Genomic DNA, 12,707 nt, shown 5'->3' with positions numbered 1-12,707 from the left:
ACACCTTAATAGCCTTTTCCAGTAGGAAATAATTGTTGTTGAATATAAACAATTGTCCAAGTCTGTAAAGCTCAAAATGATATAACATTTCTAAATAGATGGTATTATTTAAACAACACATATGTGCACTTTCTAGTGAAAGATAGGGCACCTTCAAGTGGACTCGGAAATATCGTAATTACGAGTTACAAGCACATGAATGTGAATAGAAAGTTAAAGCTCTTACTAAAGAGTCTCATCCACTTCCATTTATCTTCTTTGCATTGTTCAGTGTTTTCCTGATGCTGTGTCCATTTAGGTCGGAGGAGCAGTACGAGAAGCTACAGGTTACACTGCCACCTACAGGCAGACCATCTCAATTGAAGCAGGAGAGGAAGATGGGGACTGTCTGCACATGCGGCGTGGCTTCCACCACATCATCCAGGGCTTTCCTCACTGCGTGATTACTGATGGAGTAATCAATTTCTTCCTTGCCAGGACAGATAAGGTGCAGCAGGTTGGCTTTGACCCTCGGCTAGCCCGTGTTGCACATCTGGGTGAGTTTGGAATGAAAGATGCACATACAAATCAGATTTTCTTTTTTCTTTTTTCTTTTTTTCAAAATGAAACTCATGAATCATACATTACACCAACTTACTATATGAAATAATATATTGTGTTTCTCATTGCATATTCACATTTTTAATTGTCACACTACATAATTTAGGATTTGACTAATAAATTTAACATTGGCTGGAATTCACTTTTGTGCAGTGGTGTTAAAAACATTAGGAACTAGTAACAGTACTGACAGTAATCATATATATATATATATATATATATAGTTTTCATTATATTAATACATTTTAATATTATATTAATTAAATTATATTAATTTATTATTTATATATTACATTAATTATATTTATAATATTCAGTTAATTTAACACATCTATATTGCATGATTAAAAAATTCTTATTAGTATTATTCTTATTATTATTATGGAAAGTTTACTCAAACCTGTTTTGGAGTCACATGGATATTCTTATGAGATAAGATATTTACAAACAAAAATGTGTTCAAATATATATTTTACACTGTTTTTGTTGTTGTTGTTTTTGCTTATTGCTAAACAGTAAGAAATAATAATTTAAATGATTGCTTTAAAACAATCTGATGTGCATGGAACAGGTATGAAAGTATAATTTGCATACACATGTAATTCACATATGTTGAATTACATCAAATGTTCAGTGTATCAGATATGATGGGTCTGATGAGTGGAGAAGGAAATTTGCAAATCTGATTCAGCATACCATGATGTTTTCTCCAAGGATAAGTTGGAATGTTACATACACTCACATGAGATGAAGACTCTGAAAACTCTGCTTTATTTAGGTGCTGGGCACACATTCATGGGTCACCATGTTAAGATCATATGACCAGACAAATATTTGGATTTCGCTCACGAAATATAGTAATCATGGGTGACTGCAAACGGCGCATTGCTACAATTGCATTTCTGGTGACTGAGAACTACTGTTTTTGTGTGATGCTGCATCTACACCGCAAGGCATCAGCTCAGCATAAACACAAATATTACTGAGTGCACCTTTAACCTCCTGAGACCCGAGCGTGAACGCTGTGTGCATTTTCTATTTCCCTTTTTGATTTGTAACTAATAGAACCTAATAAACATGCAAAAAAAAAAAAAAAAAATAATAATAATAATCTAGAGCAAATAGTTTTCCTTAAAATTGATGGCAACATATGTGGACAGCGGGACTAAGTTGTGAAATTTTAGATAATACCATGCTCGGGGCCTGGGTAGCACAGCGAGTATTGACGCTGGCTACCACCCCTGGAGTCGAGAGTTCGAATCCAGGGTGTGCTGAGTTCCAGCCAGGTCTCCTAAGCAACCAATTGGCCCGGTTGCTAGGGACGGTAGTGTCACATGTGGTAACCTCCTTGTGGCCGCTATAATGTGTGGTTCTCCCTCTCGGTGGGGCGCATGGATAGTTGTGTGTGGATGCTGCTGAAAATAGCGTGGACCTCCACACACGCTAGGTCTTCGTGGTAACACGCTCAACAAGCCACGTGATAAGATGCATGGATTGACGGTCTCAGACGTGGAGGCAACTTAGATTCATCCTCCGCCACCGGGATTGAAGCGAGTCACTACGCCACCATGAGGACTTAGAACACATTGGGAATTGGGCATTCCAAATTGGGGAGAAAAGGGGAGAAAAAAAAATGAAAAATACCATGCTCAGTGTTAATCTCGTCAACGAAATCACTGATGAAAACGTTCGTTGACGAAGGGTTTTTTGATTTTGTCAATGATATTGAAGACGAGACGAAAAAGGCGCATCATGACAATAATTAAAGGATTTTATTAAAGCATCCTATTGACAAAAATATTACGAGATAAAAATGATACTGCAAGATATTAACAGTGCAAGATATGAAAAGGAGAAGAAACATCTATAGAATCTGTATATAGAAGATGATAATAGATATAGATTTATCTAACCCATTAATAATTGGGGATTGAACACTTGAAAATTGAAAATTAACCGATTAAAAACGGGGTAAATACCTAATTCAAACGCATCCTATTTATACATGATTTTAATTACTATAGTAGCCTATATCCACAATATACTGTATATGTACTATAACAACTTACAACTGCACAGTGAAGCGAATGAACAGTTGAACTTGAACTAAATAACGAGCTAGTGAGAATATGCGTAATATGCACTGTGTAACTTGTGTTATGAATACGCTGTTTCCGTAAGAAACACACTACACGCAGTGTGATATCCTTTCACAGAAAATTAATGAGTCTCTAAAGCATGAAAAATTCAGAGTACAGTAGGCTAACTTCTATAAGCTAATACTTCAGTCTATTCATTATTATTTTAGAAGCAAATTTTTTTCACAAGGACAGTAGGCTATGTATAGTTATATGTTTGATACATTTTTAAATTAGAAAAGGTTTATACATTTTTTCACTAAATGTTTGAATATTTGATTAAAGTTTGGTCTGTTACAGTTTGACACACTTTTTTTTCCATTTTGCACATCGTCGTCAACTAAAAGGTTTTATTTTTGTTGACTAAAATTATATGTATTTTTCGTCAGACTAAAACTGACTAAAAGGAATAAATATGAGATGTTGAAATATTGATTAATTTTAAAGGACATTTTCGTCAAAAGACTAAAACTGTGTCTAAAATAAAAAACTGTGAAAAAATTAACACTGACCAAGCTATAGAAAATCAGTGTCAGTATTGACGCACGAAGCTGTATGTATGAATGTTGGCTGAAAAGCAAAAAGTTTTTGTGAAAATAAAGAGACTTACACTGGATTGTTATCCGGCTCCCGCTTCCTTCTTTGGAGAGAGTTAAGAACCTTATCACAGTGGTGCTGAAACCTGGGAAGGAGGAAGGATACGCTGCCATGATGTCCTTGCCGCTGGAAGAAGTCTTCAAGTCCCTCGCCAGCATCCACCAAGCACAACTCCAGGCCCTCATGAAGCTGTGGAAGGAGCAGGAGAAATGTTTCGAGGTGCTCCTCCAGGACTGGTGGGTGTTGCGGATCTTACTGCCCCAGGAGGGGGCTTCAGCCCTAACCCCAGCAGGACTCCATGTGATGCTTGTGAAGATGACACCACAGGACGACCCCATCGTCCTGTTCTTTCCCCAAAACCGGTTCCCCGGTCCCGTGGGCTGTTTGTCCCACTGGCTTTCCCTAACCCTCTCCGCTCTCCCCCACAGGCTGGTGAATCCGCTGCCATGGGTGTGGGTGTGAAGTCTGGGCTGGTATGCTAGAGCTGCGGGGGTCCCGGGCATTTCTAGGACCGATGCCCCATGATGAAGGTGGAGACATTGGTCTGGGTCCCCGACATGCCACAGGCTGCCCCTGATTGAGCAGGAGCATACCGGATACCTGTGAGTATAAAGGGGGGTGCATATCAAGCCTTGGTGGATTCAGGTTTTAATCAAATCTCCATTCACCAAAGCTTGATTCAATCCGAGGCGTTGGATACAAGCTGGCAGGTGAAGGTGTGTGGACAGGGATGTTCACGACTACCGGTTAGTGACGGTCATCATTCAATATGTCTCGGTGTGTGGTTTGCGATTCACTGGCTGATGAAACGGAGCCAGGGCTGTCTGCATTAGCTCCACGTCAGAATGACGTAAGGGAGGGAGAAGTTCTGGCTTCCCCAGCCCTTTGAGGATTCCCTGCAGGGGACTTCCCTCTGGAGCAGATGCTAGACCACACCCTTAGGCACGCCTTTTATCAAGTGAAAGTGATTGATAGTCAACGTCTCCAGCCAGACATCACACTCGCATAGCCGTATTTTTAAATTATCAAGGATCGGTTGTATCGAGTGACACAGGACGCTCAGACAAAGGAAAATACAACCCAATTGTTAGTACCGAAGAGCCATCGGGAAATGTTATTCCAGACGGCTCATTATAATCCGATGGCGGGTCACTTCGGCATGAAAAAACACTGAACCATCTGTTTCTATCAGCCGGGCATTCACAGGGATGTTCGCAGATGGTGTGCGACATGCCGTGAATGTCAGCTGGTGAATCCACCGGCAACCTCAAGAGTGCCGTTGGATCCCCTTCCATTGATCGAGGTCCCCTTTGAAAGAATTGGTATGGACCTCATCAGGCCATTAGAGCGGACAACATGTTGTGCCTTGATCAGTGAGAATTTCTTTCGGAACCCCCACTCGGGAGATTATTTTGAAGAGTGCCTCTGCAACACTACATGCTGAAATATTGCGCAGAGGCACTGCTTCCGGATTCCGCAATGCGTAGCCCACCAGAACCAACACAAAGTAATGCCCGTCACTAATGAGTAATCGTGAACATCCCCGTGCACACACCTTACCTTCACCTGTCAGCTTGTGTTCAATGCCTCAGATTGGATCAAGCTTTCGTGAATGGAGGTTTGATTACAACCCTTTATACTCACAGGTATCTGGTACGCTCCTGCTCAATCGGGGGCAGCCTGTGGGCCAGACTTCATGGCCACACCCATGGCAGCGGACTCACCAGCCAGTGGGGGAGAGCGGAGAGGGTTAAGGAAAGCCAGCGGGATGAATGGCCCACAGGACCAGGGAACCGGTTTTGGGGAAGGAATTCCCCGTTTCCGGGGAGCAGGAACAGGATGAGGGGGTCGTCCTGTGGTGTCATCTTCGTGAGCGTCACATGGGGTCCTGATAATGCTGGGGTTACGGCTGAAGCCCCCTTCTGGGGTACCAAGCTCCGCAACACCTGCCGATCCTGGAGGAGCACCTCGAAACGCTTTTCCTGCTCCTTCCGCAGCGCCATGAGGGCCTGCTGTTGTGCTTGGTGGATGCTGGTGAGGGAATTGAAGACTTCTTCCAGCTGCGAGGACGTCATGGCAGCGTATCCTTCCTCCTTTCCAGGTTTTGGCACCACTGTGACAGGTCTCTTAACTCTCCAAAGGAGGAAGCGGGACAATCTTCATGCATCTCTCCCCAACAACCTTTTAAATACCTCTCCGCTCTCACTGCAAACACAAAACAGCTGTTAGAGGTGATTTCTCACAGGTGTCAGTCCTTACCGTACTCACTCCCTCTGCCTCACTTTCCACAGATGTTGCTCAACCACGGCCCTATCACCACACTGATTTTCTATAGCTTGGTCAATGTCAGTGTTAATTTTTTCACAATATTTTGATTTAGTCATAGTTTTAGTCTTTTGACGAAAATGTCCTTTAAAATTAGTCAATATTTTGTCATCTCATATTCATTAGTTTTAGTCAGTTTTAATCTGACAAAAATTACATATAATTTTAGTCAACAAAAATAAAAACTTTTAGTTGATGACGATGTGCAAAATGGACAAAAAAGTGTGTCAAACTGTAACAGACCATACTTTAATCAAATATTCAAACATTTAAGGAAAAAAAAATGATAAATATTTTCTTATTTAAAAATTTATCAAACATATAACTATACATAGCCTACTGTCCTTGTTGTGAAAAAATGTAGCAACTAAAATAATAATGAATAGACTGAAGTATTAGCTTTTAGAAGTTAGCCTACTGTACTCTGAATTCTTCATGCTTTAGAGAATTATTAATTTTAACAACATAAGTTACGCAATGCAAATTACGCATATTCTGACTAGCTCGTCATTTGGTTCAAGTTCACCTGTTCATTCGCTTTACTGTGCAGTTGTAAGTTGTTATAGTACATATACAGTATGTTGTCACTCTAACGTTTATGTCACGTACACTATGCAAACTGTACGAATTATTGGGGATTAAATCGATTCGGACCAGCATTTATCACCCCCAAACGGACGGCTTGGTCGAGCGATTTAATCAGACACTAAAAAATATGATTCGTAAGTTCGTGCACGAAGATGCTCGAAATTGGGACAAGTGGCTCAAGCCCCTATTATTTGAATTTCGAGAGGTCCTGCAATCCTCCACGAGGTTCTCCCCATTTGAATTATTGTACGGGCGTCAACTGTGCAGCGTTTTCATTTGGGAAGAGGGACCTTCAAACAGCAAAAATTTAATTCAATACGTTCTTGACCTGAGAGCAAAACTGAGAGAATTTGCTCCTGGCTCAAGGACATCAAAGCCGGCTGTATAATAAGGGTACTCGGCTACGGGAATTTGCACTTGGAGATAAAGTCCTTGTATTACTCCACAAATCGAGCTCTAAATTACTCGCCAAGTGGCAAGGACCCTTTGAATTCACACAGCGAGTTGGGGAAATCGATAATGAGGTTAGAGGCGGAGCATGTCAGATTTACCACCTCAGTCTCCCAAAAACTGTGGAGAGATGTGGTCCCCATGACTTTGGCAATGGTGGTTCCAAAGAGGGAGGAGCTCAGACAGGAGGTGAACTTAAAAACCACCGATCGAGTCACCCCGGTCACTTGCAAAGACCATCTCTCACTGTTACAAATCAGGGAGGTTGCCAGGTTGCAAGGAGATTTCTCCGACGTGTTCTCGCCTCTCCCCGGTCATACGAATCTCATAGAGCACCATATCGAAACGACCCCAGGGGTAGTGGTACGCAGTGGTCCCTACCAGTTACTCAAGCATAAAAAAGTAGTTTGGGATGAATTAAACATGCTAGATATGGGGGTAATAGAAGAATCCCACAGTGACTGGGCCAGCTCGGTGGTGTTGGTTACGAACAGTGATGGCTCAGTCCGGTTCTGTGTGGATTATAGAAAAGTCAATGCGGTGTCTAAATTTGATGCATACCTGATGCCTTGGATTGATGAACTACTCAATCGGTTAGGCGCGGCTCACTTTTATTCGACACTGGATTTAACGAAGGGATATTGGCAGATCTCCTTAACTCCCATGTCCCGTGAAAAAACAGAATTTTCCACACCGTTTGGCTTACACTAATTTGTCACCCTTCCTTTCGGTTTGTTCAGGGCCCCGGCTACGTTTCAGTGGCTCATGGACAGAATCCTCAGAACGCACGCCGCTTACTCCGCTGCCTATCTGGATGACATCATTATTTACAGTAGCGATTGGCAGCGGCACCTGCAGCATCTGAGGGCTGTCCTAAAGTCGTTGAGATGGGCGGGACTCACGGCAAACCCTAAGAAGTGTGCAATTGGATGGTTGGAAGTACGGTATCTGGGCTTCCACTTGGTTCATGGACAGGTGCGGCCCCAAATTGATAAGACTGCAGCGATTGCAGCCTGCCCAAAACCTAAGACCAAAAAGGAGGTGAGAGAGAGACGCACAAAGCTGTGTGTGTGTATGTTTGAGTGTTGGCTCCTTCAGAGAGAGTTAAGAACCTTGTCACAATTAGATTTGTGATAAATCGCTCAAATTTAAAAGTTTAAAATGGTATATCGGGTGAAACTAGAGACTCTAATCTACTGACTCAAACAGGTTTCAATCTAAAAACATAATTAGGTTTCTTACCAGATGTAGTTCTGTTGGCATTTTTCCCAAAGACAAACTCTGCTCTGATCGGTGCCATGTCGTTTTGTCACATGACTTCATACGTTGAAATGTAACCCTTTACTCTCTCTTGACCTGAGAGCAAAACTGAGAGAATTTGCTCCTGGCTCAAGGACATCAAAGCCGGCTGTATAATAAGGGTACTCGGCTACGGGAATTTGCACTGGGAGATAAAGTCCTTGTATTACTCCCCAAATCGAGATCTAAATTACTCGCCAAGTGGCAAGGGCCCTTTGAATTCACACAGCGAGTCTGAGAAATCGATAATGAGGTTAAACGAATGGATAGAGGTGGAGCATGTCAGATTTACCACCTCAGTCTCCTAAAACCGTGAAGAGATGTGGTCCCCGTGACTTTGGCAAAGGTGGTTCCAGAGAGGGAGGAGCTCGGACAGGAGGTGAACTTAAAAGCTTACTGTTATTGACAGCTCAGAATCTTCTGAACTGATATTAGTCAGTTTAAATGAATGTAAATTATGCATTGCATATAGCAAAGCCAAAATACTATATCCACGCATGTGTACGTGGGGTTGCACGAGGTTAAAGTGAATAGTAGAATTATGCAATTACAAACACACAGTTACTATACACATAAAAAGAACACTATGGTTCACGAAAAACTCATTTCGTTATTTTGTTTTTTAGAGTTTTTCATTGATGGGCTTGGCTCCCTGCATGTTGGATCATGCGATGATGTCATCGTGAACCACGCCACTAAGATCAAGCTTCCATGGGGCCAGTCGGAAAGTGACAAAACATATGCGAAGTTCCGTTACCCTCCTGCTTCATCTGATGCGACGCACACCAAAAATGGCCTCTTGTACTTCAAAAACCGCTTCCAGTGTCTAACACACAACTGAACAAAACTTGACTGTGCCCTCTGTCCCTTACTCTCATTCTCCCTCAGATGAACACTCTCTCCCTGAGTAGCTAATAGGGCCTGTGAAAAGACTTGTGGTGTGGTGCATATGTACTCTGTGTAGTTCCATGTGAATTAGGGAGAGTTCAAATAGATATCTTCTTTTGGAAGGGATAATGTGATCAAACATGACTGACAGATGAGATGCGCAGTGATGGCTAATTAACATTTTTTGATAACTGAAGAAGTGGTCGTATTTTTTTGTCTTTTTCCTTAAGCTTTATTTTGGTTCAGAAGAATTCTTTAGATACAGATCAAACCATTCCGTAAATTATGCATATCAATCCAGCCATTATTTTCTCCTCAGCCAATAATGTTTAAATATCACATTTAACTGATGGGACTACAGAAAAAACTTTCTTTTGAAACTGAAGAACAAAGAGAAGACTGTGGAGGTAAATGTTTTGAACCATGACTTTTACATTTTTAAATCCAGTTCAAAGGAAGATACCTTCTTAGGGACATTCACATGGAATGTCTCATCAGCTCCCTGCCTGGCATTAACTGTGTGTACATGTGTATGTGTGTCTGTTTCATTGAGGGTCATCTCTCTGTATATTTGCACTAAAACAAATGGACTTAAAATTGGAGAGACTGGAACCTCAGCTTCACTAAAAGAAGGACCAGACTTAATATCATAAGCAAACTTAAACCACAGACAATCCAACATATCACACTATCTCTCTCTCTCTCTCTCTCTCTCTCTCTCTCTCTCTCTAATACATAGTTACAAATATTTCTAACAATCTTAGTTTGATATTTTTCATTTCTAAAGAGTGACTGTGCCAAAGGCTTAATCACTGTCCTGGTATGACTTACTTTTTTTATTTATTTTTTTTATGTTAGTTTCATCAATTCTGGGGTCTCATTTTGATTGCATCCCTTACCAAACCCACTGTGCATGCAGCCTGGTTTCAATAGCAGTAGAGTTGTCTGATCTGTGATTCAGCAATATTAATTCAAAATCCACTTCTGCTATATCTTTTACAAAGCGTTTTTTTCCGGATTTTGTTAAAGTCACCAATCATGAGTGGAAACTAATTAAAGTCCAATGGCACTTACCATAAAGTCATTTTGTGTGTGTGTGTGTGTGTGTGTGTGTGTGCTTGAGCTGGGTTTTTCATTTAAAGTCAATGGACCTTTTGCTATCAAGAATGGCAAAGATCATTAACTAACCAAAATCAACACTTTTTTAATGAAACATTTCAGGGTAAATTGCGTAGATAAAGATTTTCCTTTAATACTCTATTCTGCATGGTAATAATAATAGTAAAGTCATCAAAGGTTTGAAATACAAACGGAAGAATTGAAATTATTCAGTGACCAAAAAACAAATAAACAATTAATATACAGGAAAAAAAGATAAACAAATGAAAACTGTTTATTTAGTTTATATATTTTAGATATTTATAAGTAGCCACCCTTTGCCTAGTATGCTAAGTGCATTTTGGCAAAACATTTTAAGTGCAAAAACATTTTTAACATCCAAGAATAAGCCTTTTGATCAAAAGGCCTTTATGATCATAAAACACATTGGAAAGTGTGTCCAAACATTTAACTGGCCCTGAAAATTAAGAAATTGCCTTTACAGACTATATGCAGCCTTCTTCTGAAGAGTTAAAGCATGTAAGAAACAGATGTAATTGCTCTCTATTTCAATGTACTGTATTCTTGCACATAATTTTAGTTGTATCATACAATGTTTGTTTGCATATTGTTTGGGTGTATTTAAGAGAGAGAGAGAGAGAGAGAGAGAGAGAGAGAGATAAGAAGAGGTTTTAAAAGACACTGAGTGGGCCTTTTGTTGCTCCTAAACAGCACGAAGCCCGTAAGACCGTTTCCTGCATTACACATCGAACCACACATTCTGCAAATTATGTTGAACATTATAGACTTGTCAAAGATTTTACTTTTGTGTCTGAGTGTGTGTTTGTATGTGTGATTGTTCTCTTCACTTTTCTGTTATAACCTGACTAAAAATTGTGCCATACAAGAGTAAAAAAATTGCATGGCTGTCCATAAAGCCTTAAAAGAGATTAAGGAAATAAGAATAAGAATTCAATGTGACAAAACAAATGAGAGAATCAGTTGTAATGAAAGAATTAAATGAGTATACAGTTTAAATGTAACAAAAAAAGGTGCATTTATGAAAAGAAAATGCATTAAATACAAATGCTTGTGCACTTTTGTATTCTGAATGCCATGTGGATCCCCTCAAAACGCAGAAAGAATGGTACAAATTTTTTTAGCATTAATTCATTCACTGAGCTTGTTTTCTTCCTAAAAAAAAGTCAAATACTGGGGAATGCAGCCTTACAATACTAAGAGCTGCAAAGATGATGTTCATAGAATGCTTCAGTATACCTGCCCTGTATATTCAGGTGATAAGCATGTACGGTCACAAGCACAGGAGCTTATGTGATTCTTTTGTTTCAGTTTAGCTTAATTTGATGGGGGTGGGAACTTGAACAGATGATACACTGCAAGATATACAGTAATTGTCTTAAGTATTTTTGTCTTGTTTTACAGTAAAAGTAACTTTACATCCTTACAAGATAAATTTATTAGCAGATTATAAGACTTGCTTTGAGAGAGTATATCTTGAATTAAATTTCTTTTTCTTACCCCAGTGCATTGCTAAAAAACAAACAAAAACAAAACAAACTTTATTGTCTTAAGCATACACCTCACTAAATTTTGTTACATTTTTACGTAAAAAACAAACAAACATTACTCAGGTAAATTGATGTTGTTTTAAGGATGTTTAGATATTTTCACTGGGGTAAAAAGAAAAAAGAAAAAAAAAAGTAGTATAGTGTAGTGTATAGTGCAGTGTATAGTGAGCTAAGTATCTAAAAAGACACTTAGGCTGTGTATTAAATTATGAGATTGACTTTTTTATTCCTTTTTACTATGTGTTGCTCAAATGCCTCCCTGCCTCCTACTACTCTCACTTCATTGCACTGATACAGTCCCCTCATCTCTGGGTTCCTCACAGTGTCTGCATGAAAAAAAAAAAAAAAAAAAAAAAATATCTGTTGGTGTTTTGTATCTCTACCATTTGGTATCTAATCACCTGCCCCCCTAGCACATATGTGGCTGCCTACTGATCAGTTTTTTAAGGAAGCTATTATAGTATGCAAAAGCCCCTGAAATATGAAAGGGAAAAAGAAAAAGAATGTTTAAATGTTTTCCTTTTTTTTTTAAATGTAAGAGGCAAAAAGCATTTGTCCTGGAATGGAATGAGATAAAGGCTTTGGTGAAAAAATTTTGTGGCATGTCTTCTGTCCTGAAAAATGGTGCACTCAGTAATTTTTTTCCTCATTAAAAAAGTTTAACTCCTAAAGACATGAATTGCAATTCTGCAATATATGTAGGAAATAATAACCACTCACATCAAAATTAAGACTCCAGACATACCAGTAACCTTATAAAAGCTGTTTTATTCTACATGGAGAGGGTCCGCACATGGGGGCTGCCATGTTAGAATCACATGACCAGTTAAATACTACTTGCTTAATCTCAGTATCTGTCCTGTTATTTGACACTTTCACTCAATGATTAAAGTAATCACGGCTGACTGTGAATACTAAATTTCTACAATAGCATCTGAAACTGAAAACTACTGATTTGAAATGACGCTGCATCCAAGCCGCTAGGTGTCAGTGTAAGTCCAAGATGACACAAAGACAAAAGTTACTGCGTGTGCCTTTAAACTAATAATAAAAGTATTTATTATTTGGACACACACTCTGAAGTAACTTCTCTGAAAATCTTTTAAATGAATGTAAAGAATTATCCCATACAGTC

The 12,707-nt window shown here is 39.6% G+C and overlaps 1 protein-coding gene across 2 annotated transcripts in view; it reads left to right on the top strand.

Moving 5' to 3' along the window:
- LOC127446676 (beta-1,4 N-acetylgalactosaminyltransferase 1-like) overlaps window positions 1-12,363 on the top strand; it is a 43,222-nt gene extending 30,859 nt beyond the window's left edge. Inside the window, exons 12-13 of one of the 2 annotated variants that reach the window (XM_051707804.1) lie at window positions 299-536; window positions 8,624-12,363. In XM_051707804.1, the coding sequence (XP_051563764.1) occupies window positions 299-536; window positions 8,624-8,838 (453 nt within the window). In that variant the 3' untranslated portion in view covers window positions 8,839-12,363. The remainder of the gene's footprint in view (window positions 1-298; window positions 537-8,623) is intronic. The other variant, XM_051707805.1, reaches the window with a different exon arrangement.
- Window positions 12,364-12,707: the final 344 nt, after the last annotated feature.

This window comes from Myxocyprinus asiaticus, chromosome 9, assembly GCF_019703515.2.
Source record: "Myxocyprinus asiaticus isolate MX2 ecotype Aquarium Trade chromosome 9, UBuf_Myxa_2, whole genome shotgun sequence".
Classification (NCBI taxonomy): domain Eukaryota; kingdom Metazoa; phylum Chordata; class Actinopteri; order Cypriniformes; family Catostomidae; genus Myxocyprinus; species Myxocyprinus asiaticus.
The sequence above is the reverse complement of the archived record's forward strand: the minus strand, read 5'-3'. Positions and strand labels throughout refer to the sequence as shown.